This window comes from Anopheles cruzii, chromosome 2 (assembly GCF_943734635.1).
Source record: "Anopheles cruzii chromosome 2, idAnoCruzAS_RS32_06, whole genome shotgun sequence".
In the NCBI taxonomy this organism is placed as follows: domain Eukaryota; kingdom Metazoa; phylum Arthropoda; class Insecta; order Diptera; family Culicidae; genus Anopheles; species Anopheles cruzii.
Genome location: NC_069144.1, coordinates 59134655 through 59162032, shown reverse-complemented (window position 1 = coordinate 59162032; position 27378 = coordinate 59134655). Strand labels below are relative to the sequence as shown.

At 54.8% G+C, this 27378-nt stretch overlaps 1 protein-coding gene across 1 annotated transcript; it reads left to right on the top strand.

Annotated features, from left to right (window-relative positions):
* The first annotated feature begins 902 nt into the window (after positions 1-902).
* Positions 903-25761, top strand: LOC128277836 (mediator of RNA polymerase II transcription subunit 13). Its single transcript, XM_053016369.1, has 13 exons — positions 903-971; positions 7530-7869; positions 15010-15097; positions 15170-15253; positions 15552-16739; positions 18649-18877; positions 18945-19606; positions 19673-23667; positions 23752-23984; positions 24057-24902; positions 24980-25112; positions 25181-25326; positions 25384-25761. Exons 1-13 carry the CDS (start codon positions 903-905, stop codon positions 25759-25761), a joined length of 8391 nt encoding a protein of 2796 aa, XP_052872329.1.
* The last annotated feature ends 1617 nt before the right edge of the window (positions 25762-27378 follow it).

Here is a 27378-nt window from a genome sequence, read left to right as displayed (position 1 = left end):
GTGCTGCGTGGCTTCTTTTTCATCGCCACCCCCTGACCACCACCCGACCGCTGGCCGATTCTGTGTCCCGACGACCAGCGACCGAGGAGAGAAAGCGAACGACCGAAAGCACAACGACGCGGCGCTAGAGTAGTAGCCGTCTAACCGTGCGCTGTGTTTCACTGCAGAGTGTATTCGTGTGAAGCTGAGTCCGGGCCGCAGATGTGTGTGTAGCTGCATTGTGAAAGTGTCTCTATTTATTTACCTATCGCATAAGAAAGTAGCAAAATCGTGGCCACCAGTGAGCAGTGAGTGAGTGAGTGAAAAAGGCGAAAGAGAGCTGGGCTGAAATGCAATTATCTCCAAGGCAACCAAGCCAACGGGAAGTGGATCGAAAGAAGCAATAGGAGGCGGCGCACACGGGAAAAGAGAAAGTTCGCGGCGCCGCACACTGTTGTAAATCGGCGAAAAGATGATGCACGACGACGATAGCCGCCGCCGCGTGCCTTCGCCCGTCACCGTTCAGCCGGGCGCTGGGTGATGTTGTTAGTGCAATTGTGCACCACCGTGTCCCTCAGTGTGTGTGTGTGCGTGTGCCAATGTGTGAAGCGCGAGCCGAAAAGTAGTTCCGCTTGGGCCCCGGGCCACAGTGACCCTCCCTCTCTGGCTGCGCGCCGTCGTGAGCAAAGTAAAAATATTTAAATTATTCTACACGTAAAAATATTTACCCCGAAGGTGGAAGTGTGTTGTGTCGTTTGTTTGTGTTCCGTGCGTGCCCGTGTGTGTGTGTGCTCAAGTTCCCGTAGTGAACCAACACAACACAGAGAGAGCCAAACAACCCAAACCCACCCGGGGGATCGGGAGCAACCGTCTTCTATTTATCTGTTCGTGCGTAAGAAAATGATCGATACAACAACACAAGCATGACGCACCAGAATCACCAAACTAACGGCGCCAGTTTGGAAGATTGCCACACGAACTTTTTCGCTTTGGTAAGTTCCTATAGTTCCCCAACAAGAGAGAGAGACTACGTGAAACGTGTTCGTCTCGGTGAAACCGCACTTTTTAAAGCCCCCAGTCCTTGAGGTGGTGTTGTTGTGTAAATACGACGCGCAATGGGCTGCCCCACAAAACAAACATCCAAACTCTGCTACTGCTGCCCTTCGGCCGCTTCGGGGCGAGGAAGCGAGCTACGGTTTTTGGGCGCTACGAATCTCACCGCGTAGATTCTAAGCAAATACAGGGTGGCCCAACACGGACTCTTTTTTCCATTTCAGTAAACATACGACTTTCACTGCTGAAAGTTTCACCTTGGTACGCAGAGTTTATAGAAAGTGATGCTTAATCGAACTCGAAAGAAGAATAATAGTTCTGCACAATCACGTCGAAAACCCCACGTGGTCTGCTTTCAAAATCTTGAAAACACTAAAATTCGCAAAATCAACTGTATATGCTGTGCTCCACAGTTTCCAGGGACCCAATACCGTAGACTGAAAGGTTCAGAGTAGATGTCGTAGTGGAACATACGACCGGCAGCTGAACTGGAAGGTTTTGAGATCAATCAAAGCATATGCTGGACTTTCGGTTCGGGATATTGCAAAAAAAAATTTCGTGCCAGCAGAAGTACTGTCCAGAATATCTGTCTATGAAAAAGCTACTATTTTTTTTCCTTCCATGAAGGCAACCAAACAGGACACTTAAGCAAAACTTTGCCACTGAAACACGCGCTAGAAAGTTGTACGAGAAGGTTCTGACGAGGTAAAAAGGATGCTTGCTTATGGACGATGAAACATAAATGGAAATGGATTTTGGACAGCTTCCTGGTCCAAAATGTTATCTCGCCACGGCACGGGGAGATGTCCTCTCCAAGTTCAAATATGTATTCGCCAATAAATTTGCACGGAAACTAATGATCTGGCAAGGAATTTGCACCTTTGGACCGAAACCAAGGTTTTCATCACAAACACGACGATGAACTCAACGCTGTACAAGGAAGAGTGCCTCAAAAATGCGAGTTATATCATTTATTCAGTCACACAAAGGTCCGATTAAGTTTTGGCCTGATTTGGCAAGCTGGCACTACAGCAGGGAGTTAGCTCAGTGGTACCGTGACAATAAGGTCGCATTCATCGCACAGGATATCAACCCACCAAAAGTACAATAAAATACCTTCATTTTGACACCTTGACATGTTTTCTAAGACAAACCAACCCAGAGATAGAGTTAATTCAATTGTTCCCGGTTCTAAGTGGACCATGATTTAATTGGAGATTCAAAAAAAGGGCGCCAAATGGGCCACCCTGTAGCTCTGCTGCAGCACGACTAGTTTACAAACTCTCGCGCACGCAGGGACGGAAGCCACTTTGCGGCGGCGGTCAAACAAGTGGTTCCGTGGGTCGGGCGCCTCGTGCTTGTATTTACCCTTCGCTTATCTGCTCCACCGACAACGACGACTGCGCTGATAAGGAACGGGCATCGTCCACTATCTGCCTCGACGTTGTGTTCGAAATCGAAAGCCAACCACCGCCACAACCACCACAACCGATTGGGCCGCGGACTCTCAGAACTCGGACTGGGGACTGGCAGTAATCCGTGCCGTTCCCTCTGGTTTCGCACTTTGGCGCTGTGTGTGGGAAAGCATCGCGCGTGCGTGCCTCGGTATAGTGTCGCCCTCTTATCAGGTTCCCACTGACTGACATTTGACGGGCCGCGAGCCTTATCAGCCGAGTGAGCGAACACGGACACACGAATGACCCTGGCTCGCTGGCCGGTCGTGTGTTGTGGTCGTTGTCGTCGGTCAGTTCGACGTCATTTTTATCGCCCCTTCGATGCAACAAGATTCCAACGCCAAGATATCAACGCCACAGAGAGAGAGAGTGTGCCAAAAATGGCCTGTGTCAAATGGCGGCCACCCCCCCGGTGGGGAGTTGCTATCACTGCACGATAAAGTGTAACACGCTGCAGGATTTTTCCTGTAAGCGGGCCCACCAAATGTCGTTAATGCCCCATTTAGACCACACGCGATGTTTCTTCGGCAAATTATTGCCCGGTATCTTGGCGCATCTCTTTGCCAAAGGTGACATACGAGGGCGGATCAAACATTCTCGCGACATTTGAATTTGACACCTGGCGAACCCGAAAATGTTCCCCAAAAAATGCCTTTTAAAAAGGAATCTTTTAAACGATTGTTCCCCTTTGGATTGATCCGGTTAGAGGGTCTTACGAATGCCCCAGGAATTGATGTTGGAAGGTGTTGTCGGTGCTGTTAACAAAGCCGATGAGTTCGTGTTCGTTACGGTGTCCCGTATTCATGCCCACAATTTCGTTTCGTTTCCCCAAAAGTTGCCTATCTTGTCGGTATCTTCCAACTTGTGTTCCTCCATTTCACGAATCAGTTTACGAATGAGGAAATTATCCCTGGCCCTAGCTTGTAATGTTATGACTTTAATGCCTTATTCATGTGACGGCGTGGTGTGGTGTGTGTAGTGCATTGTTTGCCTATGATTCGTTCAATTTCTATGCGACCGGCCCCCTTGGCTCTCTCCCGCGTAGCAAACGATCCGTGGCAAATGAATCTTAAGATGTGCAGTGTAAAAAGGTTCCCGTTTTCCTCCCCAGCGATCGTTGTTGCCGTCAACGACCCCGTCAACGCGGCCAACAAGTGGTGAACGGGCAATAAAACGGGGGCTGGTCTCCCCTCGAATGATGCGATTGTTTCGCATTTCTTCGATTGCGCGGCCAGTTGGTTTGTTGTCAGAATGGCTGAATGATGTTGTCCAGCACAACCCCCCTCGGTGGGTTGTTATTGTTTGGCCATTGGCCGTTGCAGCGCGCGTTGTTTGTGGTGTGTACATATTTGCACACCGATTGATTCGATCGCACGATCGCGTTGTTTGCCGTGATCCTTGTTGCTTTCATTCGTATTGTACAGTTCTGCTCTATTGTTAGCGTTTGCTCTCTTTCTTCACGCTCCTTATGTGTGAAGAAGCATTTAGCAGGAGAAGCGGTCAGCAGAACCGGTGGTTCTAGCTTCGATTTCGGAACTGCACTGACTGCAGCAACGGCAAAAGACGTTGTGTGGCCTCGTTTCCTCCTGCTCGGAAGGGGGGAGGTATTTCACTGCCAGAGGCCTCTTCGGAGGCGAAGAAACTCCGCACTGCCTCGATGGGATACGGTTGAAGAAACGCACAAACCACTCGCCTCGCCTCGCACACAGCCTGACGCTGGTTTCGCTTGCGGTAGATCGAAAGCCAACGAACCGTACCGCGGAGCGAAGAAACGTAGGAAGAAACTACTGGGACGGCGGTTGCGGTGGTTCCCACCCGTTGATGAGGAGTGAACCCGTGGAAAAGAGTGTATTGTACTACTTTTGTGCCCAGCAGCGAGCAGCGAGAGAAGAGTCGGAACACTCGGAAAACGCGGTGGTGAGCGAGCGGCGTTTCGGTGCACGGCCAACGACCTATGTCGGCGGTGGCGCGTCTTCCACCAAGATAGTGTGCGGCCCCGTGAAACGGTGGGGCAAGACAGACGAGAAATTGAACGGTTTACTACTCACCATCATCATCATCATCATCATCGCCCATCGTCGTACCGGAATTAAGAATACTAAAAGCTGCTGCATCCGGACGTTATCCGGATGTTTGATGTCCACATGAGGGGTCACTCAACTCACAGCGCCCTCTGTTTGATGCCGCGAAAGGCTCTCTTGTTCCGACGCGCGAAGGACACTCAAGGACCAAAGATTGCGGACGATGATGCCCACGGCCACATCGCAACCATCGTGGCGTTCCGCCGCGCGTCGACAGTAGTTATGATGATGATGGGGCAGGGCTTTTGCGCATGTCCACTCGCCGCGCCACACGCCAACAACACACATTATCGGTCGGTCGTGTTTCGACCGATGGAAAATGGGGTGCCGAAAATTTGCAACCTTCCCACCTCTGCGGCCCTCACGCTTCTTATCAGAATTTTTTAAGGCTGTGAGTTGAGGCATTGATTTCGTGTGACGGCGGTCTCGGTAACGATCTCGATTCGTCTCTCCTGCATTATTAGGACCGCGCGCCGTGCGTTGGCAAATTGCGATGCGTAATATAATTTGTTGGCCGTCCTGCCCCCACCGATGCACGGCGTCGTCCCCAAGCACTGTGGTCACCACCATCACCGTCAGTTTTCTTACGTCAAGAGCAGAGCCCCCAACGATTGCATCGTGCGGGCCTCGGCGGTGTTGACGCTTGGCCCGCCAGCGGGTGGGAGATCAACACTCCGCCGTGTCCGTGTCTCTCTGTATTGGTCGCTTGGCCACCGCTAACTATTATTTAGGTTCGCCTGGTGCTAGTGTGCGTGGCTCTCGTTTCGGGGTTTCGAAAGCACCCTTAAATTGGTCTCTCTCTCTGTCTCTCTGGCGCCGTGTGTCCTGCCATTGTTTTCGGTCCCTCTCGCCCCGTGGCGTGCCATCACACACCGACCGTTGCGTTCTCTCGCGGCGCTTCCTCTCGAACTTCGCCTTTCGCCTCTGCTGCCGATCGTCTCTCCCTGTGGCGCTGTGGTCGCGCGGCCAGGTTGCTCATTCCGGGAGCGCACGTTTTATGCTTCATAGGGACGTCGGTGTGCGTTGCGTCGCGGCGGTGGCCACTGTTTTTATTTTTGACATTTGCAGCCATTCGCTCTCCGCCGCCGCCGCGCTGGTCCCGAAGAGCGAGTTCGATCGCTCTCTCTTGCTCTTGCTCACCAACACCACACTCCGGTGGACACAACCAACCTGTGCTCCCCCAAGCGGGTGGTGTGTCCTCGATTTTATGCTTTCCATCGGCGGTGGCTTGTGGTTCGTTCACTCGTTCTGCCGCTGCCATCGATCGATCCGTGGGTTCTCTTGGCGCGCGCTGTCTCTTGGAGAGCTAGCCCACCGCCCGGTGTTGGTGGTGGGGCCAAAGTAGTGGGCTTCGTTTCCCATATTTTGCACACCCATTCACCGTGGGCCTCTTGCTGCGGCACAGGCCACCGACACCTACGCCACGGCTCTCGCTATCAGCGATGATGCGCGGTGGCGGTGATGTAATGATGAGCGGCTTCTCCTGATTGATCCTATCGCGTTTGTGCAACGGAACGTCTTGGGGGCCACATAATGGACAGCTCGGTTTTTCTTCCTTGGTGCTGGTGAAAATTAATGTCCACAATCCGCGCAATCCGTGCGGGGCGCAAAGTGCATCCGGGGGCGACACATACTTCCAGAGGGGCTGTCTCTCTCGTCACCCAACCTCATCAGCATCATCATCAGCCCATTAGCCGAGAGATGGCCATCCGAATGTGTGGCAAATGATCGTTTGGAAAAATACCAGGCTGTTCAATAAGTTCGTATGGTCGATAGAAAAATCCAAAATTTTATGGTTTGAAATACACTTTATAATACAGTGTGATCTCCCTGAACATTAATACGCTTGTTCCGAGGAAACTTATCCGAGTTCCGAGTTCCGAGGAAACTCAGCTTATAAATTCCATCCCTGAGGTGAGAAACTAGAAGGGCTTCAAAATACGCTTCCACAGATGAAGGAGCCAAATCTGGTGAAGGTCTGGTGATGAAGGGGCCAAATCTGCTTCAACAATTCGAACTTTAATTTATGGACTTTTGCCATTTTCAAAATGCCCTTGTTACAAGGAGTATTGTCCTGAGGAAAGATGATGTTTTTCTTCTGCAGACCGGGTCTCGAATTTTCTCTCTCAGTTGATATAAAAGGATACAACAATAATCGAAATTTATTGTTTTACCAATTTGCAAGTTATTCGCTAACAAGATTTCTTTCACATACCAATAAAATTTATGACTTCAACACCCCTTCTTGGGCGATTTCGAAACAAGAACTCGTTTCGGAGCCGATGAACCAGGTTCACACCACTCTTTAGCCTCGTGTTTTTATTCAGGATGGTAATAAACCCAACTCTCATCCATAGTGATGATTCAATGCACAAAATCCGTCTTATCCTTTCGAAAACGCTATAAATGTTGCCGAGATAGTTGCATTGGGATGCGTTTTTGTTCTATTGTTAGCGAATGCTGCTTTTGGACGTTCATGACGTGGATCATCTTCAAGGCTTGTAAACGACCACGTGTAAACTCACAAACCCCCTTTTTATTGTACTAATTGAAGGCGAAGAGTCCTTGCACACTTTCACCATTCGTCCATAATTTTCCTTTTCTTTTAAACCTTTCAAAAATAAAAAATTTAATCTCCGTCCCGATACTTCATTTTTGATTACTTGATACTGTGACACGTCGATACTAAATGGCTTGTAAACAAAGAATTCATCGCCCGATTGAAACCGAACTTCACATACGTTCATACGAAGAGTGTACCAATATTAGACTCGACTATGACTAGACTATGACTTAGACTAGACTATGTAGTAGCTGAAGCAATGGACTCCAAAGAGACTCTAAAAAGTCGGCGTAGATCGTCGGCAGAGGCCGCGCATTAAATTGCCGTTAAAGTTTATCAACAAAGCTCGTAAATTAATAACCAACCAACGTTCTGTCTGTCTGTTTGTCTCTTCCCCAGGCCGATCTGTGCGGTATACGATGGCGTCAGCTGGTGCTCGGTGAGCGCCCGAACGCGTCGAGCGATCCGCTCGACGATCCCGTGCTGCGGTCGTACTCGAAATGTCTCGCCGTCGATATCCTGTGCGTGTGGCGGCGGGTGGCCGCCCCGAAGCCCAAACCGAAGCTCGACCCGGACCCGAGCAGCATGTTCGACATGAGCATCCCGGGCACCGGTAACAGTGGGTCCGTCCTGCACCCGCCCCTCTCGCTGACCGCCGCCAAGGAGCTGTGGATCTTCTGGTACGGCGAGGAACCGGACCTGACCGAACTCGTCGCTCCCGAGCTGCTCAATTCGTCCGGTAAGTAGTGTCCGCGGGTTTGTGGGGGGAATTTGGGGGCGAAGCACAAGGACACTTTGGTGCGGTGCGTGCGGTGCGAAGTGATCACAAAAAAGGGATCAATTAACCGTGGGTCGCACACAACACTGCATGGCCGCGGCGCTGGAGTAGAAGTTGCTCAAAGTTCAGCCTTTTCATGTGCCGAGGGAGGTTTTACCTCTCAAGGCTAACAGGTTTTACCGGCGCGTTTTTGCATGCCTCTCGGTGCGATGGAGGTATTCTCTCCCTCTCTCTCTCTCTGTCTCTCACGCTGCCCACACGCTACCGCCGCCAGGCCGCCATTAGTTGTCCATATCCGGCTAACGAAGGAAAGTATGGGGATTTGTTTCCGTTTCCATCATCGCCCGACCTTCCCGAAGTCCTCCACCGGCACACAGTTCGGTGCTGCGCCCTTCCCCAAAAAACCAAAACCTGTTTCTTGTCCTGCAACCAGAGCGGGGCGCATAAGTTCCGCGAAAAGTAATCTACTCGGCGGTGTGTTGAAAGACACGGTGAACTTGGCGAACAAATTGGAGCCATGTCCCTCAAGCCATGTACAAGAGTTTTGGAGGGTTAAAAAGTGCAGGACCTATACAAGTTTAAACCCGCAATTTATGGGAGTTTAGTTAGGGAGTATCGGTCCAGTGTGCGTCGCGATTCCAGCGCGGTACCCACAGCTCTCGGACCGAGGGCCTGTTTGTGGGAGGGCAACGGCGATGAGTTCGTTAAACCCCTGATCCGCCGTCTGGAGTCTCGCGGATCGCCTTCGCCACACGGTTCCCCCCCGATGGGCGCAAGAGAGACGGCACGATAGAACAGAAGGGAATGACGACGGCGGCGAAGAGAAGAATCGGTTTGAGGTCCGTTGCACACCGCGCAAACCGGAGCCGGACAAGATGGTGAATGGTTGGTTCGCAACCTCCTCTTCAGACAACGGGCCTAACACGTTGGAACGGAAACCGCCGGCACACACTGAACGGCCACCGGCCGCCAGATATCCGTTACTCGGAGTCGGCGGTCCGCGTGTGCCGTTACCCAACTTTCAACCCGATCGTTCCGTGGGACCATCCGGCACAGACAGACAGAGAGAGAGAGTACTTCGTGGGCCACACCACACGACCACCACAACGAATGGGCTTTTCTAATCTACGGCTCGCGGTTAGAGGGGCGTGAACATCCGGAAGGGGGGCCCAAGAGCTAGACTTCCGCGTCCAGCGGGCCCCTGTTTTCGGGGAGCGAATTTTTCGGGACAGTGGCAGATTGTGGGCTTCATCGGAGAGACCCCAGAAACCGGTTTCTTCTTGCGGCGGGGTGTCCGGCGCGACCAGCAGCGACCCTCTTCGGTAGCTTCGGTCGCGCATCCTCCTTTTCTAGCGGCGTTAGTTTGTGTGTGAGCGGATTTCTGGGGCTACACACGACGACGCCACTACACGCATGGTTTGTTGATGATCTGTTGCGCCGGCCCGAAGCCCGAAGCATCCTATTGCAACTTCCGGTCGGTTGAAAAGTGCTTGCCGAAACAGTTCCTGGCCTGGTTGAGTTTCACCGACGCATACGGGATGTACTACAGAGTGCGTCATTATGACAGGACTTAGTTGACTGTCAAATAACTCCACCATTTTTCAGTCGATTTTGGAAAATGAACAAGATTTGTTCAGGGTAAAAAATGCCGTTTACTGACAATTCACTCAGAATGCAATATCGATCAAATGATCGCCTTCATTAGACATTCAAGAAGTGGCCCTATTTCGGGCATTTTTCATTGTATTTGACAACATTTCGGGCGTAATAGCAGCAATTTCCGCTGTGATGTTAGCTTTCAGTTCTTCAATGGTCTTTGGTCAATGGTGAACTGATTCTTAACTAAAATTTCATAGACTGACGTTTCAGAATCTAGCAAATTTTTTAAAATCGATTGGAAAATGGAGGAATTATATGACATTCAAATTGGTCCTGTTATGATGGTGCAGCCTGTACTGTGGCCAAAAAGTAACGGGAATGGGAATGAATCCATCCCAACGGGCCAAATTGTCAACAAAGAATAATATTTAAGAGTTGGCCACCGTTTGACCATGTTACTTTCGGCTATTCGCTAAACTCAAGAGGCCGATCCGAGGACACGCCAAAAATGCCTACTCCCTAATTCCCTAATTCCCGATATTTTCTGGCCACAGCAATCTTGCACAGCCCTCAACCGTCTCAACGTCAGGCAAAGGATCGATTGGTCGTCCCCTAGTCGGACACATCCAAAAACTGCATCGTCTGCCGGGTTCGTTGGTGCAGTTTAAATTCTTCCCATTCTTGTGGTTCTCGCCCTGACTGACTGACTGACTGGCGAGGGGGACCCCTTTCGGATCAATAATCCGCTTCATCGTTTGCAGGCCACCTGTTTCCAGCTCGTTGCGCTTTCGATGGCCCGCCGAGGATGAACTTTTGCGTTCAGAATCCATCACTGGTACGAGTTGTGATCGAAGCCCGGTAACCGCCGCCACGATGATGTGTGACACATGGTGATGGGAAAGTGTCCAGACCCGGCATCCGGTGTCAATCAGAGGATGAGGATGAAATTTCCGTTTGTTTTCGTCGGGGGGCCGATTCTGTTACTTTCTAGTTTTATGCAATTATTTTGGTGCGTGTAGTGTCTGTGTGTGTGTGTAATTCGGCTAGCGGACGGACATATAAACATCAACATAACAGAGGGTCGACCAGAGGGAGCAGGAAATGCTCATCGTCTCGTGTGATGATAAATTAAAAAGTGGGACATTTCTCTCTCTCGAACGGCGTTGGCTGGTAGGAAGAGGCCGATGAAGACGGTTTTTCCGACGCAAATGTCAAGGTCGATCATTTGCGAGATTCCACACCGCGCCAAACACATTCTACATTCCTGGCCATTTTATTATTTTCCACCTTTCCATTTCATATTCTCTTTTCAAAATGGATTACTTTTTGGAATGATTATTGCTCTGGAAACGGGTTTCGGTTCCTTCACTCCCCCCATGAAGCTTGCCAAATCGATGTCCCACCGAGCAGCTCAACGATGGATTGGCGTTGGCGTTACGTTGGCCATCTTCGGGCGAAAAAATATCTAATCGATACGGGGCTCCGGGGAACGATCGGGAAAAAGTAGCCGTAAGTTGTTGGTTGGCCGTAAGGACCCCTGCTGTGAGCGCGAGAGAGCGTGGTGTCTCCCGGAGTTCTGGCCGTTCGTTCGTCTGCGCATGTTTGCTCGCAAAATCCGTGTGCCGTGTGCCTCTCTCACTTGTTGTGTCCATGCTCCTGCGTCCATGCTCCGCCGTGATCGTGGAATCTGCGCGTCTTTTGGTGGCGGCCTGCGTTTACCGGTATGTTGTTGACTAATTTGAACCCCTCTTTTCCGGTCCATGGCCATTGCCGTGAAGAGCGAAAAAGAGAGGGATAGAGAGCGTGGAAAATTCCACATTACGCCGCACACCCACAGCGGTCGGCAGGACGAAAACGACCGGCGGTGTTTAGAACGGCGCACTTCCGTTTTTTCGCACCGGAAGCGAGCGCCACGCTCTCTGTCACTGTGTGGCCGTGTGTAGGTGGCACGCGACGACGACGACGGTGTTTGTGGGAGCGAACAAATCAATCGGCGGACACTAAATTCCTTGGGACGGGAGGAATCCTTGCTGCCGTTTCGGGGTCGGCCGCTTCCAGAAAATTCCTCTCCCGTTTTTTGGTAGGCTTCCGCCATTTTCTCCCTAAGGAAAGGTTAAAGGTGGTCTCGGGGACCGAATTCCGGAGCCTTTCCTTCCGCGACCACCTGTGAAAAATCAGTTCCTTTCAGAGTGAAGCTAAGCGACGCATTGTTGCTTCTTGGCTGGCGGAATATGGCTTGGTATGGAATCTTTTGTTTCCATTGCACAATAGACTTAGGCACAATTAATCAATAGTCTTAGAAGGACGGTGCATCACGCGAACGGGGTGAATTTCTTTGAGGCACACGGCGACGATCACAACGACGATCGCAACGACATGGGCGATCCTCTCACCACCACATCACAGCGAGAGAGCGCGTCTGCTTATAATCAGCTTCATCCGAATGCAATTAGCACGTTTTTAAATATAGCAAAAAACGAGGCATAATCCGCAGCCGCGCCGCACGCGTCGTAGTGCCGTGCCGTTGGTGCGCGGCTCTCGCGGATCGCGGCGCGCGCGCCAGTATAAAAATGTAGCCTTCTATGGGATCGTCGTGCCTGACGGTGATGATCTCCCTGTGATCATCCTCGCGCCGGTCAGATAGAGGGGAGGTCGCGGTGTGTTGATGCTAAATTTAGAGCACCGCATCGCACGGTGGATCTTCAACGACACCCCAGCGCGGCCGCGTGAGAGGAAAAATTGAGATAAACACGCGCCACGATGCTGATGAGAAAATACCTCACCTTTTCGGTGAGTGGTTTGTTTTGAAGTTTCTAATCAATTCCGGCCAGATTCCGGATAAAAAGATGCCATCGCGCGATCTTTTCAGACCTTTGGCTGGCGATCGATCTCCGTGACAACCTCTCTCTGTGATGTGGATTGTCCTGTGAGTGAGCCACACATACACAGCGACGTTGGCGACCGTCACGGAAGGAAACCCTGACATTCCTTTTTCGCGTGCCGCCGCCGCCTACCTTTGGCAACTCCGCAAAGCTGCGTTTCCGCGGACATGTGTGCGTGTGATGTGCGCGCAACAGCACGCGAGAGCATGGAATGCGTCGTGCGGTACTCTCTTTCGCTCCCAGAGTCGCGCTCTCTCACCACTACATCGCAGATGGCGATGGCGGCAATAAATCAGCTTCTCACCACACACTCTTCGCGGCGAGCAATGAGAACGTGAGACAGAGTGAGTGAGAAGGCGAGATGGCGCGAGACGACGTTTCGCGGTGTGAATTTGTTTGCTCCAGCAACAAACGGCCACACCACCGCGCACCGCACCGCACTAAACGGGAGTAAAAACAGGAAAATCAAGTTTTTTGTCTGCTCTCCGGGGGGCTGCTCTCTGTGCACACGCCCCCCACCCGCCTCCCCAGCGTGGCCGATCGTTCGCGGTGCGTGTGCCCTTCATCGAGCAGAAAAATCGAGCAATTATTTGAGGCACGCGAAGGCGCATTTGCTCGCCCTCTCTCTCTCACTCTGCCTCTCAACTGTCACATGCAGTGAGATAACAGCTCGCACGCTCCGGGTGTGAACGGTATCTCACACGGCGACGCACTCACACCAACGAGAGGCGAGTGAACCCGTTCGTGTGCGGTTCGTGTTTCTCGCCTTCGGGCCTGTCAAGAGCATCGGTATAGGAAATAGGGGACCAAGAAGAAAGGAAGAAAAAAACCATATGCACCGTGACGTCACACGAGCGGGAGAAATGGAAATCGCAGTAAACATTGGCATTGGCGCACTTCTTTCACCGAATATGTTGTTCGAAAGGGCAAATGAACGAATTGTTTTGTAAGTTTACAGACTTTTTTCGCACTAATTTAATGCTTCTTACTTTTGTAGATTCGAACACAAAAACGTCCGAAGAATTTTTAAACGTTCTGGCCACTTTCCGTTTTCCCGTAATTCGAGCCGCCGGCGGCGGATCGCCGGTGCTGAAAATAGGAAGGTTCAAGGCTGCGCACTTGTACTGTGAACGGCCGGCTCTGCTCTCGTTTCAGGGTCATACGCACCCGGGGCGGGGGGCGGTCAACAACCACCATGCCGTGCGGGTGAATGAAGAAAATTTGAATGTAAAAATGGAACTCCGAAGCACCCCCCTTACTTTGTGTTTGAAAGTGTCCCAAATGGAAGCCCCCGCCAGAGCGGGGGTCAATATTTTGATGCCAAGGTAAACCGGGGGTAGTTCCCTTCCATCATCGGCGCTGTCTGCGCGGCCAATTCGGAGCGAACAAAGAACACGGCACCGCGGGACCGAAAATCTAATTAGCATCGATCGGGAAAGGGAGGCCCGCCACTTGGTTCACCCGGTGGTTAGTGGTGCTCCCTGATCGATAGCCGTGTTGATGACTCTGGAACCATCATCCCACCGACGGTTCGGGTTCAAAATCGATTAAACGCGGCAGGGCCCTGTCGTCAAAACACTCCCGCGGTGTTAGTCCGTTGCTTGGGCCACTAGACTAAAGCCAACACGCGCTTGTCTTTGGCCGTCAAAAGGGACATCATCCCTTTTGCCGTGCGCGCACACACGCCGTTCTTCTTCGCGAACTGGGTCCAGACCACGCCCATAGAGGAGACCGTGGTTTTTTCGGGGACACCATCCCTTCTGAGTCGCAAAGAATTGAGCCTTATTCCTGCTGCTCCCTTAGAAAGGGGAAAAGAATCTCTGTGAAGGGCGCGGACGCGGACAAACCACCGCCAAAAAGGTGGTGTGCAAAGCGCAGCTTCGATTAACCTACTTTTGGTTCCCCGCCGTCGTGCGCCATCATCGTCATTGGCGTGTGTTTTCGTTCTCTTGTTGGATAATTAAATTGACCGAGAAAGCGCGAGACCTCTCGCGGCGCGAGTCCCATTTCTTCGCCAACCTGTTGTGCCGCGCCACCACCCCGAGACCGAGACCGAGAAGGTTACGATCTGGTCTGGTCTGGCGTGTGTCTATGTGTTCCGCGCCCTTCGACGGGGTTGACTGACTGACTGGCTGGCTGGCTGGCTGGCGCACCAACCTTGATACACACAAGCTCTGGGCGAGGCGAGAAGCCCGAGGGGACACAGAACGGAAGGAAGAAGACATTAAAAATTGTCTCAAGACACGCGCGGCTTTCGTCGTCGTATTTGTTTTATGGGACTTTGCCGGTGAGGAGCGGACGGGAAGAGAACCTATTAAAACGCAGTTTGAGTTAGTTTGCGTCCAAAACGAAACCGTGATGGCCCCAGATTGGCTGAGGGGATCGATCGTCGGCGTCAGTTGCAATGGGTGACGGTCACGTTTGCACTCACGTGGCTTCAACCTCCAGTTCCTTGTCCACAATGAATAGGGGATATTGTGCTCGTGACATTGGACAATTGATTGCCACTGGTCACAGAACTTGGTGGAACTTGTTTGTGGAGTAATTAAATTATAATGATAAGAGTTCAGAGTTCTTTCCACTAAACTCGGCCACTTTTTCCGTTCTCCTCCATTTACAGAAGCCGGCGACAAAGGATCCTGGGAGAATGGACTGTCCTACGAGTGCCGGTCGCTGCTGTTCAAGGCGTTGCATAATGTGATCGAAAGGTGCGTATCGAGCCAGCTGTCCGGATGTGTTTATGGTTCCCTCGTTAACTCTCTCTCTCCCTCTTTCTTTAGATGCCTCCTGTCTCGGGACGTGGTGCGGCTTGGCAGGTGGTTCGTTCAGCCGAGCTCCAACAGTGAGCGAGTGTTTGGCAAAAGGTTCGTACCCGACAGAGTTCCTCTCCCCAAACCGCACGGAACGGAAACGCCGGTCCCAATGTTAGCAGTGGAAGGCCTAGCTCGAAGGGCATGGCTAGGTTTTCCCATCCGGGATCGAGACGCGCGTTTCCAAGATCGACCGGTGGTCCTCTGAGATCGACTGCTGAAGGCACGGTGATGCAATCGATCCTCGTTCCCCCACCGACACTACCTCCATTACCATGCTGCCGCCTAGTTGAAACCAGTTCCCCCGGACACACACACTAATCGGGGTCTCCCTTTGGTCGCTCTCTTTCAGCTCACTGCATCCGTCGTTTTCGTTTGCGTTCTTCGTGCACGGCGACAGTACCGTGTGTGCCTCGATGGACATCCGGGAACACCCGCCGGTGCGGCCGCTCATGATGAAGCACCTGGAGGAAGCGCAAGCGCAACAACCGACAACACCACCCGGCGCCGGATCTTCCGGATCTGCGGGCCCGGGGTCCGGTGGTGAAGCGACCCTCCCTGGACAAGCGTCCTCCGGTAATGGCAACCCCACAGGTTCTGGTGCCGCACCGCCGACGAGCCACTCGAAGCCACGCTCCGTCATCCTGGCACCGTTCGGGCTGGCGGCGACGCTTACGGGACAAAGCTACAAGACGAGCGATCCGCAGACACAGAAAGTGCTGGACGACTGGAGCGCCTTCTATCCGATCTCGAACAAGAGTGTGAGCCTGAGCGACAGCGCCGACTCGGTGCCACCGATCGTGGAGATCATGATCGGCGGCGTGAAGATGCGTTACCCCTCGAAGTACGTGCTGGTGACGGATATGGACGATTGGTCACCGCCACCAGCAAACGATGACGCTGCGGCGACCACCAACGAACCGTCGGCAGCTAAGGCCGCCGCCGCCGTCCAGGGCAACAACAATCAAACGGCGGGCTCCGTGAAAGCCGAGCTACTAGAGATCAAAAGCGAACGATCAAGCGGTCCTTCGACAGTCAATTCGACAACGGGCAACAATCAAATGGCTTCGGCTTCGGCTTCGAAGGAGGTCCCGAATCCTGCTCCTGGGCACACGCAGCGGAACCACAAGTCGATGATGACCCCACCGCTCACGGTACCCGAATCGCCCTCGAACGATCTCGGCAACCCGTACAGCATGTCCTCGGCGTTGATCAACAAATCGGCCGCTGTCATCCTGCCCGAACGCGTCTGGCAGGACTGCATCATGCACGCACCGGCCGCCAGCGTAGCAGCGACTACGACGACGACCACGACAGCATCACCATCCGCTGGTGGAACCACGGCCGGCGCTGTAACGATTAAAACCGAACCAAAGGACAGTAGCAGCAGCGGCGGCAGTGCCGGCGGCAGCAGTAACCCGTCAGCAACGGTCGGAGATGAAAACTCGTCCGGTGCCGCCAACGGAGTGGACGCCAACGGCAACTCGTCGGTCTGGGAGATCTGCAATCCGACGGCGAAGATGTCCTGCATCTGCATCAAGTAAGTGGCCGGCCAACGGCCGGGCAGGGCATGGGCCCTGTTTCGCATCACAAACACCCCTTCATCCGTCCGTCCGTCCGTCCGTTTCCCCGTCGCTTTCCGCCCCGTGGTGGCGCCCTCTAACAAGCTCTGTGTTGTTGACGATTGCGCTAAAGCTCCATTGTCCTCATCAATTTCGTTAACCACGCGGCCAGTTCCGATTCCGATCAAAATCCGACCCCCCGGAAGAGAACGATCCTCTTCATCCTTTCGGGCTCTCGTGGGATCGCTGCTCTTTCGCTCTCGCTCTTTCATGTCTCGCTTCTCTCTCTGTCTGTCTGTCCTGTGTAATCGTTTATGTTGTGCCACCTATTTTATCTCTCCCTTTCTTCTTATCTTTTATTCCCGCTCTTCTCTATTTTTCGCGTCGCGTAAAATAATCAAATGAAACGCACGCAAACACGACGCGCACTGTGTATGTGTATGTGGCTTTGGCGCGCGACCTACGTATCTGTGTGTTTGTATCTGCATTCCGGGTTCCAGGTGTCGCAAGGGACCATCGGCGTCGTCGGCGTCTCCGTCCTCGTCGTCAGCCTTCTTCTCCTCGTCCTTGGTGGCTGGTGGACGCAGTTCTCAGCCCCAGCAGCAGCACCAAAGTGGTGGCCTTGCCTTGGGTCTCTTTCCTCCCATTCCTTCCCTTCCCTCCAGTAGTTCCCTAGTAGCCGGTCATTATCCTCACGGTGGTGGTTCCGTCAAGCCACCTACCATCACTTCGTCCGCCTTTCCCGGTGGTGTTGGTGGCCGCGGCGGTGATAAGCTATCGCATCACCACCACCACCATCACCACCATCAGCACCACCATCGACCCCAAAGGATCGCGTTTCATAAGCGACCACCGCAGGAAGCTTTGTTCCGTGGCGGGGTCCCGGTGCCAGGCCTTGCCGCGGCTGCTGCTGTGGGTGCCGAGACGGGAGCAACGGGCCTTGCGCCGACCAACGCTGGTGCTGCAGCCGCCGCCGATCCGTTCGAACTCGTGGCCGACTCGTGTCCAAGGTTGGTTGTCTAGCGCTAAGCCCCGGGGGCGGGCGGGAGGGCCTTTCCCTTCGTCACCACCACCTCCACCAACAGCCGGTCTGGGTAGCTGTTAACACACACACACAATCACACACCCAACACACATGATCCTTGGCGGCGCGCACCAATCACCTCCAGAAAGACACACACGCGCTATCATCTGATCCGCCTGGAATCCGCCTGAATACCTCGCTCGCTCTTGCTTCCATCCTGGTCAGTGCGGTGTGCCATCGCTTCGCTTCGCTTTCTCGCAATTACCCGCGATTCTTCCTATACTTCCCCCCGGAGGATAACGCCACATGCCATCGCTAATTTCTGGAACACTTTGGGGCCATCACACACCACACGCCACGCCACCTGGTTCTAGCTTCAGCCATATGTAAATAGAGAGGTCCACGACGAGTCGACCGAGTGGTCCGACCTTCCTCTTCCGATAACACGGCTCATGGCTCACGGCTCGGCTCCATCATCCTGGGCGTTTAATGGTTTTTCGGTCCGGGGTTCGGACTGACACACTGGATCGGTTTTCGTGTTCCTGCTGTAACATGTAACATTAACGATAAGGACTCTATTTATGGGGATTTATGGGCGCGCGCTTCCTCTCTCTCTAGGCTTGGTCTGGCCCCGGCTCTTCCCTCTGTGTAGTTCTGGTTTCTTCTCCCTGGTGTCCGTTTCGGTGTTTCCCTCTGTTTCCCTGTACACACTGCATTGTTTGTGTTTACCATCAGGTGGTGCCACATGCTCTCTCTCTGTCTGTCTCTCTGTTTGGGGTAACGATACCTGTTGGCGATCGGATTGATTCCCTCTGGCGCCCTCTCTCTAACTGGCACCCCAATCTTCGTTTTGTTTTTGGCAGATCCAACCAAAAATGTTCATCAAACAGTGCCGGCGGTGGCAATGGTGGCGGTGGCCCGTCCGCTGGCAGCACCACACCGTACGGTGGCCCACCGTCCTACTGCCGGAACCCGCTGTCGATTGGCGACTCTCATCCGCTGCCGTCGGAAGGCTCACCGGCCAGTGCGGCCCCGTCACCGATGCAACCGTCATCCGTTTCACAGCCGACCTCGGTTCCGTCGGGCGATCAGGTAGGGTTCCGAATCTGTGCCGAGTTCCCCGCGGCTGCTTAACGTTGTGTTCCTCTCTGTTCCACAGCTTATGACGATGTCACCGCACCCGCCGGCCTCGAACAATCCGCGCAGCGTACAGCCGGGTACGCCGTGTTTGGACCATCTGGACAAGAACACTCCGGCTCCGACGCCAACGGATCAACACGACAGCAAAAGCATCACCGCGTCACCGTACCACACACCGTCCCATTCGGCGACGACGACGTCGGCGGCGGCCTCCGATCCGGCCACCGGCGCATCACACCAACAGCAGGCGCAGCAACAGCAGACGCAGCAGCAACAGCAGACCGGTTCCGGCGGCAACAACAACGGCAGCAGTAGCAGCAGCAGCAGCAACAGCAGCTGCAACAGTTCCGCGAGCAGCAACAACTCGCTGCTGAACCAACTGAAAGCATCACCCCGAAGTGGCACCACGACGGTGGTCGGTGGCCTTAAGGTGCGCTCGGAGTCGGCCCTCGGTGCCGGCGGCGGTGGAGTGCCGATGACGCCGAGCATTCACAGCGTGTACAGCACGGCACACCAGACGGCGCTGGCGAACAATTTGGCCAGCAAGCGGGAATCGATCGTGCAGATGCTGCAGTCGCTGAAGCGGCCATCGCTCTACTGCAAGGACTACGAGACGCTCCAGTGCGAGGACATTCCCTGTAACTCGCAGCTCCTCTACGACTACAGTTCGGTCGATGCCTGGTAAGTGTCCCCGCTTGTCCCCCGATCACCCGATCGTTGCATCTCACTTGCTCCCTCCCTTACTAGGATGAACCATCCCGTGAAGCGGATGCGACTGGCAGCGGAGGAGAATCGGCTGGTGCGGCAAATCCGGAATCTCGATCTGTACGCCAACGAGCGGACCCGATTCGGTGGCGGTACGGCGGGTCCCGGCGCGGGCTGCAATAGTTTGCTGATGAAGGGCCTGGAAGGCGATCACCGGTTCTCCGAGCATCACAATCCGGGTGGTGGCTGTGACAATGGCGCTTCGTTGGGCACCGGCGGATCGTTACTGGGTGTCCCCGGCGGTGGCGGCGGGTTGCTTCTCGGACAGATCAAGCTGGAAATGGGCTGCGATGGGGAGCAGCGAGCAGCGAACGGCGGTGGTGGAGGATCGAGTAATGGATCGGGTGACGGCACCGGAACTGGTGACGCGTTGCTTGGGGAGCACGAGATCAAGAAGGAGAAGGAGGACAAGGGCGGTGGCTACAGTTTGCTGACGGATCAGGATTTACAGCCTTCGATCGATGATCTGAATCAGATCTTTGACGACGGCGGACCGTTCAATGACGATGCGGACATGCACAATACGCCGCCCGGTTCGAACAAGAGCAGCAGCGGGAGCGGCGGGTTCTCGGAGGAAGGCAAACGGTACCCGCACTCGAACCACCACCACCACCACGCGGCCAACACGGGCATCCTGAGCCCGAAGGAGCTGTCGCAGATGTTTCCCACGCCGCCCAGTCTCGATCCGCACCCGAACTCGAGTCCCGGCGGTGGCGGTTGCCTTTCGGACGGTGGCATCGTGATCGACACGATGGTCGATCTGCAAATGTCGCTGACATCGGTCGGTGGTGCTACGGCCCAACTGGGGTCGGGCGGCTCCGGGGTCGGTGTGAGCACCGTCCCGAATCTGGGCAGCCCACAGGAGGAACCGATCGATGATTGGTCGTTTGTGTTTCTTCCACCGACGATCTGTTCGTACGTCGGATCGTCAAAGTACGCCCCGCTGCCAAACCTTCCGAGTCAGTCGGGGTCTTCGTCACAACAAATCGACAAACAAATCGTGTACAAATCGACACGCCAGAAGCAGAAAGAAAAGGCCGCGGCCGAGCGAGAGAAGCAGAAGTTGCTGCGCGAGCAGCAAGAACGGGAACAGCACCAGGACCAACAGCAGCAGCAATCTCACTCCCAGGCGGACAGTGCCGGGTCCGGGGGTCATATGAACACACCAAGCGTACCGCACTTGGGTCACCCGCCAATAGGCATGGTGGGTTCTGGATTGGTGGCCGGTTTGATACCGCTCATCAAACAGGAACTGACGGTTCCGCAGCCCCTCAACACCCCGAACTCGATGCTGGGCGGACTAGGGCTGGGCGTTCTGAACGGCGGCGGTACCGTGAGCCACCATCCGTACTCGAATCCGGCCTCGCAGGGCACTCAATCGCAGCCTCACTCGCGGCCACCTTCGGTGAACTCTCTCCCGGGCGGTATAATGGGAGGTGGCGCCGGAATGCTGAGTCCTTCACCAGCCGGCGGCGGCACCGGTGGAATGTTTCACCCGTCGATGGGTGGCATTCCGGTTCCGTTGCGTCAAGGCATGTCACCGATTTCACCCGCCACACCCGGCGGATCGATGCGCGTCCCGACACCGCAAGGATCGTGCCCGTTGCCGTACCCCTCGCCACTCGGTGCGGCCGGCAGTCCGAATCCGATGAGCTTCCGGCGCACGACACCCCTGTTGCCGCCGCCACCGTACGACGTGGCCACCGCAAGTCCGGCCAACTCGAGCGTTCCGACACCTTCGCCTTACCACAGCAAACAGTTCCAGCTCGATGGCGGTGACGGACGACCCGGATCGCGTGGTCCCCTCACACCGTCATCGTCCGGGCCACTGAGCTCTAACGTGGGACCGCTGACGGCGGGTGTGGGCCTCCCAGGAGGGTTGACGAGCACCGCCATGGCACTGAACGGAGACACGATACACGCCGGAACCGGAGCGAACCGATCGACGACCACGGTAACGACGATCGAGACCAATGCGCTGCTCGTGAACATGCTTCTGTACGATACGGCACTCAACATTTTCCGCGATCACAACTTCAAGAGCTGCACGCTCTGCGTGTGCAATGCCGGGGCCAAGTGTGTGGGTAATATTCGGGGCGCCGACAGTGGCCTCTACCATGCGCTGCCCGGCACGAACTGGATGGATTCCGTGGTGGCCGGCAACGATGCTACTGGCGATGGATCTTCTGTGACAGGCAGTGGCGGGTTGAATGCCGGCGGTCGTCTCGCGAAACTGACCGGTGGTGGATCGTCGGGTGGTGGCATTTTGGCACACTTGGGTCTCGGTGGAGGCCACGGCAGCAACAACAATAGTAGCAACGCCGTTGCTGCTGCGACTGGAGGGGCGATCACGATCAACACGGACAGTCTGCAGAACGGGTACCTGGACGAGGATCCGATCGATTGCCAGTGCGGGTTCAGTGCGGTCGTTAACCGGCGGATGGCGCACCGGGCGGGTCTGTTTTTCGAGGACGAAATGGAGATCACGGGCATGGCCGAGGATCCGTCGGTGCACAAGAAAAGTTCACTGTTCGAGTTCCTCAACGGTAGCGCAAAGGCCATCAGGGGGATTGCCACGGACAGCGGCGCCGCGGGGACTGGCAGCACCAGCGCGTTGGCCACGGCCACCGGCAGCAGTTGTGAAAGTTTGCCCCTAACGCTGAAGGTGATGGATCTGCTGCGGGAACAGTGTTCGATGGTGCAGAGTTCGAGCAACTCGATCCACCGGGCGGTCAGTCGGTACCGGGGGCCACTGTATGGCCGTGGGGCGGCCGATGGCGCGACGGTGCATCTGCTGGAGTACGTGGACGCGAACGATGTGATCAGTATGGCGCTGGAGCAGGGTCGATTGCAGGCGATCAACGAAGCCAAGATGGACCTCGACCAGCAGCCGGGGTCGGTGGCCGGTGTCGGCAGCAACAGCAACAGCAGCAGCAGCGCCGGTGGTGCTTCGTCGTCCTCGTCGTCCGTGACGGCTCTGGTGAAGGGCGGCACCCTGCGGGGCGTGATGAACGTGCACAAATGGCCGTTCCTGCGGGCGGGCGGTCCGAAGAGCAACCAGGACATTGTGCGGATGATGAAGTCGATGCAGCCGCTGCTGCAGGACGCGTTCCACAAGAAGTGCACCACGCGGCTCTGGGACGCTCCGTACACGATCCAGGGCCCACTGACGTGGCGTCAGTTCCATCGGCTTGCCGGGCGGGGTACGGGCCAGTGCGAACCGCAACCGATCCCGTCGCTGATCGTGGGCTACGAGAAGGACTGGCTGTCGTTGGCCCCGTACGCCCTACACTACTGGGACAAGCTGCTGCTCGAACCGTACTCGTACCCGCGGGACGTGGCCTACGTAGCGATCGTGCCGGACAACGACTATGTCGTGGGGAAGGTGCGCACGTACTTCAAGGAACTCAGCACGACGTACGAGATGTGCAAACTGGGACGCCACACGCCCATCAAGGGCTGGGACGGGGTGCTCCGGGTCGGCAGCCAGCGGGTGCTGAAGGAAACGCAAAACTCTAACCTCGACGAGTGGTTCATCAATATGGGCGCCGATCAGCAGCGAAGAAACGGTGCCACGGGGGGCAACGGTCGAGCAACGGCCCCCGGGGCAGCCTGCGGGTCCAGCTCGGCGCTGAACGAACTGTTGCGGCTGTACGCACAAACGTGCCAGCAGCAGTTGGCCCCGTACCTCTCGAAGGTACCGTCGGACAAGAGTCTCCTCGATCCGCCCGAAAGCCATCACGCGACGGGTTCCGGGTCGTCGTCCTCCGGGTCGTCCGGAGCTGGCGGCAGTGGTTCCTCGTCGTCATCACTCGGTCCGGGTGGTGGCGGTGGCAGTGGAGGTAGTGGCGGTAGCTCGATGGCCACCAACCGGGACGCTGCTCCCGGACAGAGCCCTATGCCACCACCACCGCCCAGCACTCCCGATCCGTCGCAACCGGGAGATAAGGCACCGAACACCCCGAAGTTCGATCATGGTAAGGCACTAGGTTTGACGTGACTCAAAAGGGATCCGGATCACTCTCTCTCTCTTTCTTTCTCTTTGTCTCTCTCTGGTGCAGATGCAGAAAATCGCGACCAACTGAATGCCTCGTCGTCGAGCCCCTCGGAAGCGATGCGGATCGACGACGATGGGAAAGATCCGCCGCACATCGTGCTTTACATCGTGGAACCGTTCACCTGCGGCAACGATTCACCGGACGTCGAGCGGCTCGCGTGCCTATCGCTGTTGCGCTGCTACTCGAACATCCTGAATGCGGTGCCCGAATCGATCCGCAGCAACATTAGCGTGCAGGTAAGCGCCGGTTGATGGAAACGGTGGCCACCGAATCGCGATTAACTGTTTTTACTGTGTCCCCTCCGACAGATCGTTTCGTTGGAAAGCATTCTCGAGCTGGGACGGAGCAGGAACCGGTTGCGGCTGAGCGATCACATGCGGTGCCTGGCGTTGAGTGTGTTCTCGCAGAGCCGCAAGTATCTGGCGCACAGCAACACGGTCAAGAGTCTGACCGGGTTCGGGACGGCCGCCAACGCGGAGCAGTTCATTCGCGGGAAGGACGACAAGAACCGGGTGCCGTACCGGCTGTACACGCCACCGTACGTGCTGGCCAAGTCGTGCGAGAAGAGCGAAAACACGGAATCGTTCGGCAAAACGAGCATCAAGCAGCAGTGCTCGATCATGTACTGTAGCTACTGCTTGAGCGAGGACCAGAGCTGGCTGCTGGCGGTCGCCACGGACGATCGGGGCGAGTTCCTGGAGACGGTCACGATCAACATCGACATTCCGAATCGGGCACGGCGAAAGCGCGCTTCGGCCCGGCGTTACGGGCTCCAGAAGCTGATGGACTTCATCCTGGGGTTGATCTCGCAAACGGTCCAACCGTGGCGTCTGGTCGTAGGACGAATCGGGCGCATCGGGCACGGCGAGCTGAAGGGCTGGAGTTGGCTGCTGAGCAAACCGAATCTGCAGCGAGCGTCGAAGCACCTGAAGGACATCTGCGAACAGTGCTCGCTGATGCACCCGATCTCGGTGCCCAGCATCCTCAGTGCGTGCCTGGTGACGCTCGAGCCGGACTCGGACCTGCGCGTCATGTCGGACCAGTTTACGCCGGACGAACGGTTCAGCCAGCGATCGATGCAGTCGGCCCTCTCGACCCCGCAGGATGCCACCTGTACGCACATCCTCGTGTTCCCGACCAGCGCCAAGGCACAGGTTAGTAAGAGAAGAACAAAAGGAACCCAAGAGACAGTAGCAGAACTGATGATGATGACGATGTTCTCCGTTTTCAGTCTGCGCAAGCATCGTTCAGCGTCATTGGGGAGCTGGACATCAACGAGGATCTGAACATGGTCATCATGGACGGGGACGACGATGACGATGGCATCAACATGTTGGGTGCCAGCGATTTGCTCAACTTCTGGGGTAAGTTGTTGCTGACCGCGCGATCCAATCCGACCTCTTCCGGTGCTCATCCGACCCTTTCCTTGCAGATGATTTGCCGATGCAGCAGATCAACATGACGCACTCGCGGCCAGGCAGTCCGTCGCAGTTCGAGGGCAACCAGCAGAGTCCGGGCGAACGGGGATCGAACTGTGCCGGGTCACGCGATGGTTACGGTTCGCAAGATTCCGAGGAGGTTGGTACTCAAGTCACACTTTACGGTCCGGGAACTCATTTTCGTCACTCCCCACAGGTTGGTGTAGTTTTGCAGCAACCGCTGGCGATCGGGTACCTGGTGTCGACGGCACCGACGGGCCGTATGCCGGCGTGGTTCTGGTCCTCGTGCCCGCACCTGGAGAACGTGTGCCCGGTCTTTCTGCGGACCGCGCTGCACCTGCACAGTCCGACGATTCTGCAGAACACCGACGATCCGTTGCAGCAGAACCAATCGTCCACGGAGCATCCGCTCGACTCGAACATCACGGCCGACGTGCTGCGGTACGTGCTCGAGGGCTACAACCTGCTGTCCTGGCTGGCGATGGACTCGAACACGCACGATCGGCTTTCCTGCCTGCCGATCCACGTGCAGGTCCTTATGCAGCTCTACCACATGACGGCCGCCCTGGCGTAAGGAGACCCGGAGAGAGAGAGAGAAAACGAATTCATCATCATCTTCCGACCGACTGACCGAGGAGGTCGGTCACCCACCTCACTCACGACCACCACCACCAACACACCCCAAAACCAACCACCCCCCTGCTATTGACCCTGACGGTCTTCATCTGTCTGTGATATTAGATAAAAAAGCATCATTTAGACGAGAGAAGCATATAATATACACACACTGACACACTGACACACACTGACACTGACTGACTTACTGACCGACACAAACACACACACATGCGAACCGCTGGACACCATCATCGGACACCCCGAGGCAAGGGCTCCCGAGTCTGGCGCTCGGTTCGGCGCTCTGCTTTGAACTGTTTTTTGTGGGATGAAGTCCCATTTGTTTTCTTCCTTCACTTGTTTTCGTTGCCCGAAAGGAACATTTTATTCGAGATTTTACTATCGGCACTCGATTTTTAATCAATTTTAATTTGTGTCGCTTTCAGAGCGCGCGCACCTCTCTAGTCCGATCCTCACCGGCCGGCAGCCGGAGCCGGCACCGTTTTTATGTTTGAAATGTTTTTAATTTTCTGTCTCCTAGTTTCGAGCCTCTGGGCCCCCTTCTGGTGTAAAGAGCGGTTTTGCGGCCCGAAATTTCTGTAGAAATCTTGATATTTCGTTATTTTTATATTTGTTATCGGGAGATATAAATTAGTACGTCCGATACCGTCGAGTGTCACACATAAACTGTTTTAAGTAATCTTCGATTGTGCGGAGAAAACTAGTCAATGAATACTTGACGATTTTTGTAAACGCTGCGCGACGATGCTGCTCGACCGTGCTGCTTGACGGTGCTGCTCGACGATGCTACTCGACTGCTCGATAACATTATGACGAGGTCGCTACATTTCTATGGAAAACCCAAGCGAGGACAACACAGTACCAACCAACCACAACACACAATGCCAATGTCAATTGAGACGAAACCGAACGCTGGTGGAGTCGCATCTTTTTTACATTTTTTAATGACACCCGCGCCCCGATTGGCCACCACAAACCGCCGGGTTTAAATCTAAAGCTGTACATATGTCAAAGTCAGTTGATCGTGTGGTGAAAGAGCGATCATTGCAATTGCAAGCAGAGTCTATTCATGGGGTGTTGCAACAAACAAACAAACAAACAAATATGAATCATTAACAATTCGCACACGCACATACAGGTTAGGGGAAGGTAAGGACACACGCGGACCGCCCGGAAACACAGGACTCCTGCTAGTGTTGTGTAGGACCAAACAAGTGAAGACCTTCGCGGCGCCGCCATGTCGCGACGAAATCGGGGAAGCCTTTTGATACGATTTAAAGTCCTCTCCGTCGCATCCCCCACGGAAACCCCTTGGCTACCTACCCCAGACATTGACCACATATTATACTCATCGATCGATCGAGCAAAAATCAGTAACTTTAAGGGGGAAGTGCATCATTTCGGCCGCCACCGCCGGTCACCACCAGGACGCGCGCGCGCTGACTCGAACTATTTATTTGATACATATATTTATATACCTTCACCAGAAAACTTACACGACGACCACCTAATTAACCTGCGTGTGTGTGTGCACTCAAAGAAAACCAAAATCGCA

Coding starts and splice junctions, on each gene's coding strand:
- LOC128277836 (XM_053016369.1), top strand. CDS start 903: ATGACGCACCAGAATCACCAAACTAACGGCGCCAGTTTGGAAGATTGC. Junction 15,254..15,551: donor GAGCGAGTGTTTGGCAAAAG/GTTCGTACCCGA, acceptor GCTCTCTTTCAG/CTCACTGCATCCGTCGTTTT. Junction 19,607..19,672: donor TACAGTTCGGTCGATGCCTG/GTAAGTGTCCCC, acceptor CTCCCTTACTAG/GATGAACCATCCCGTGAAGC.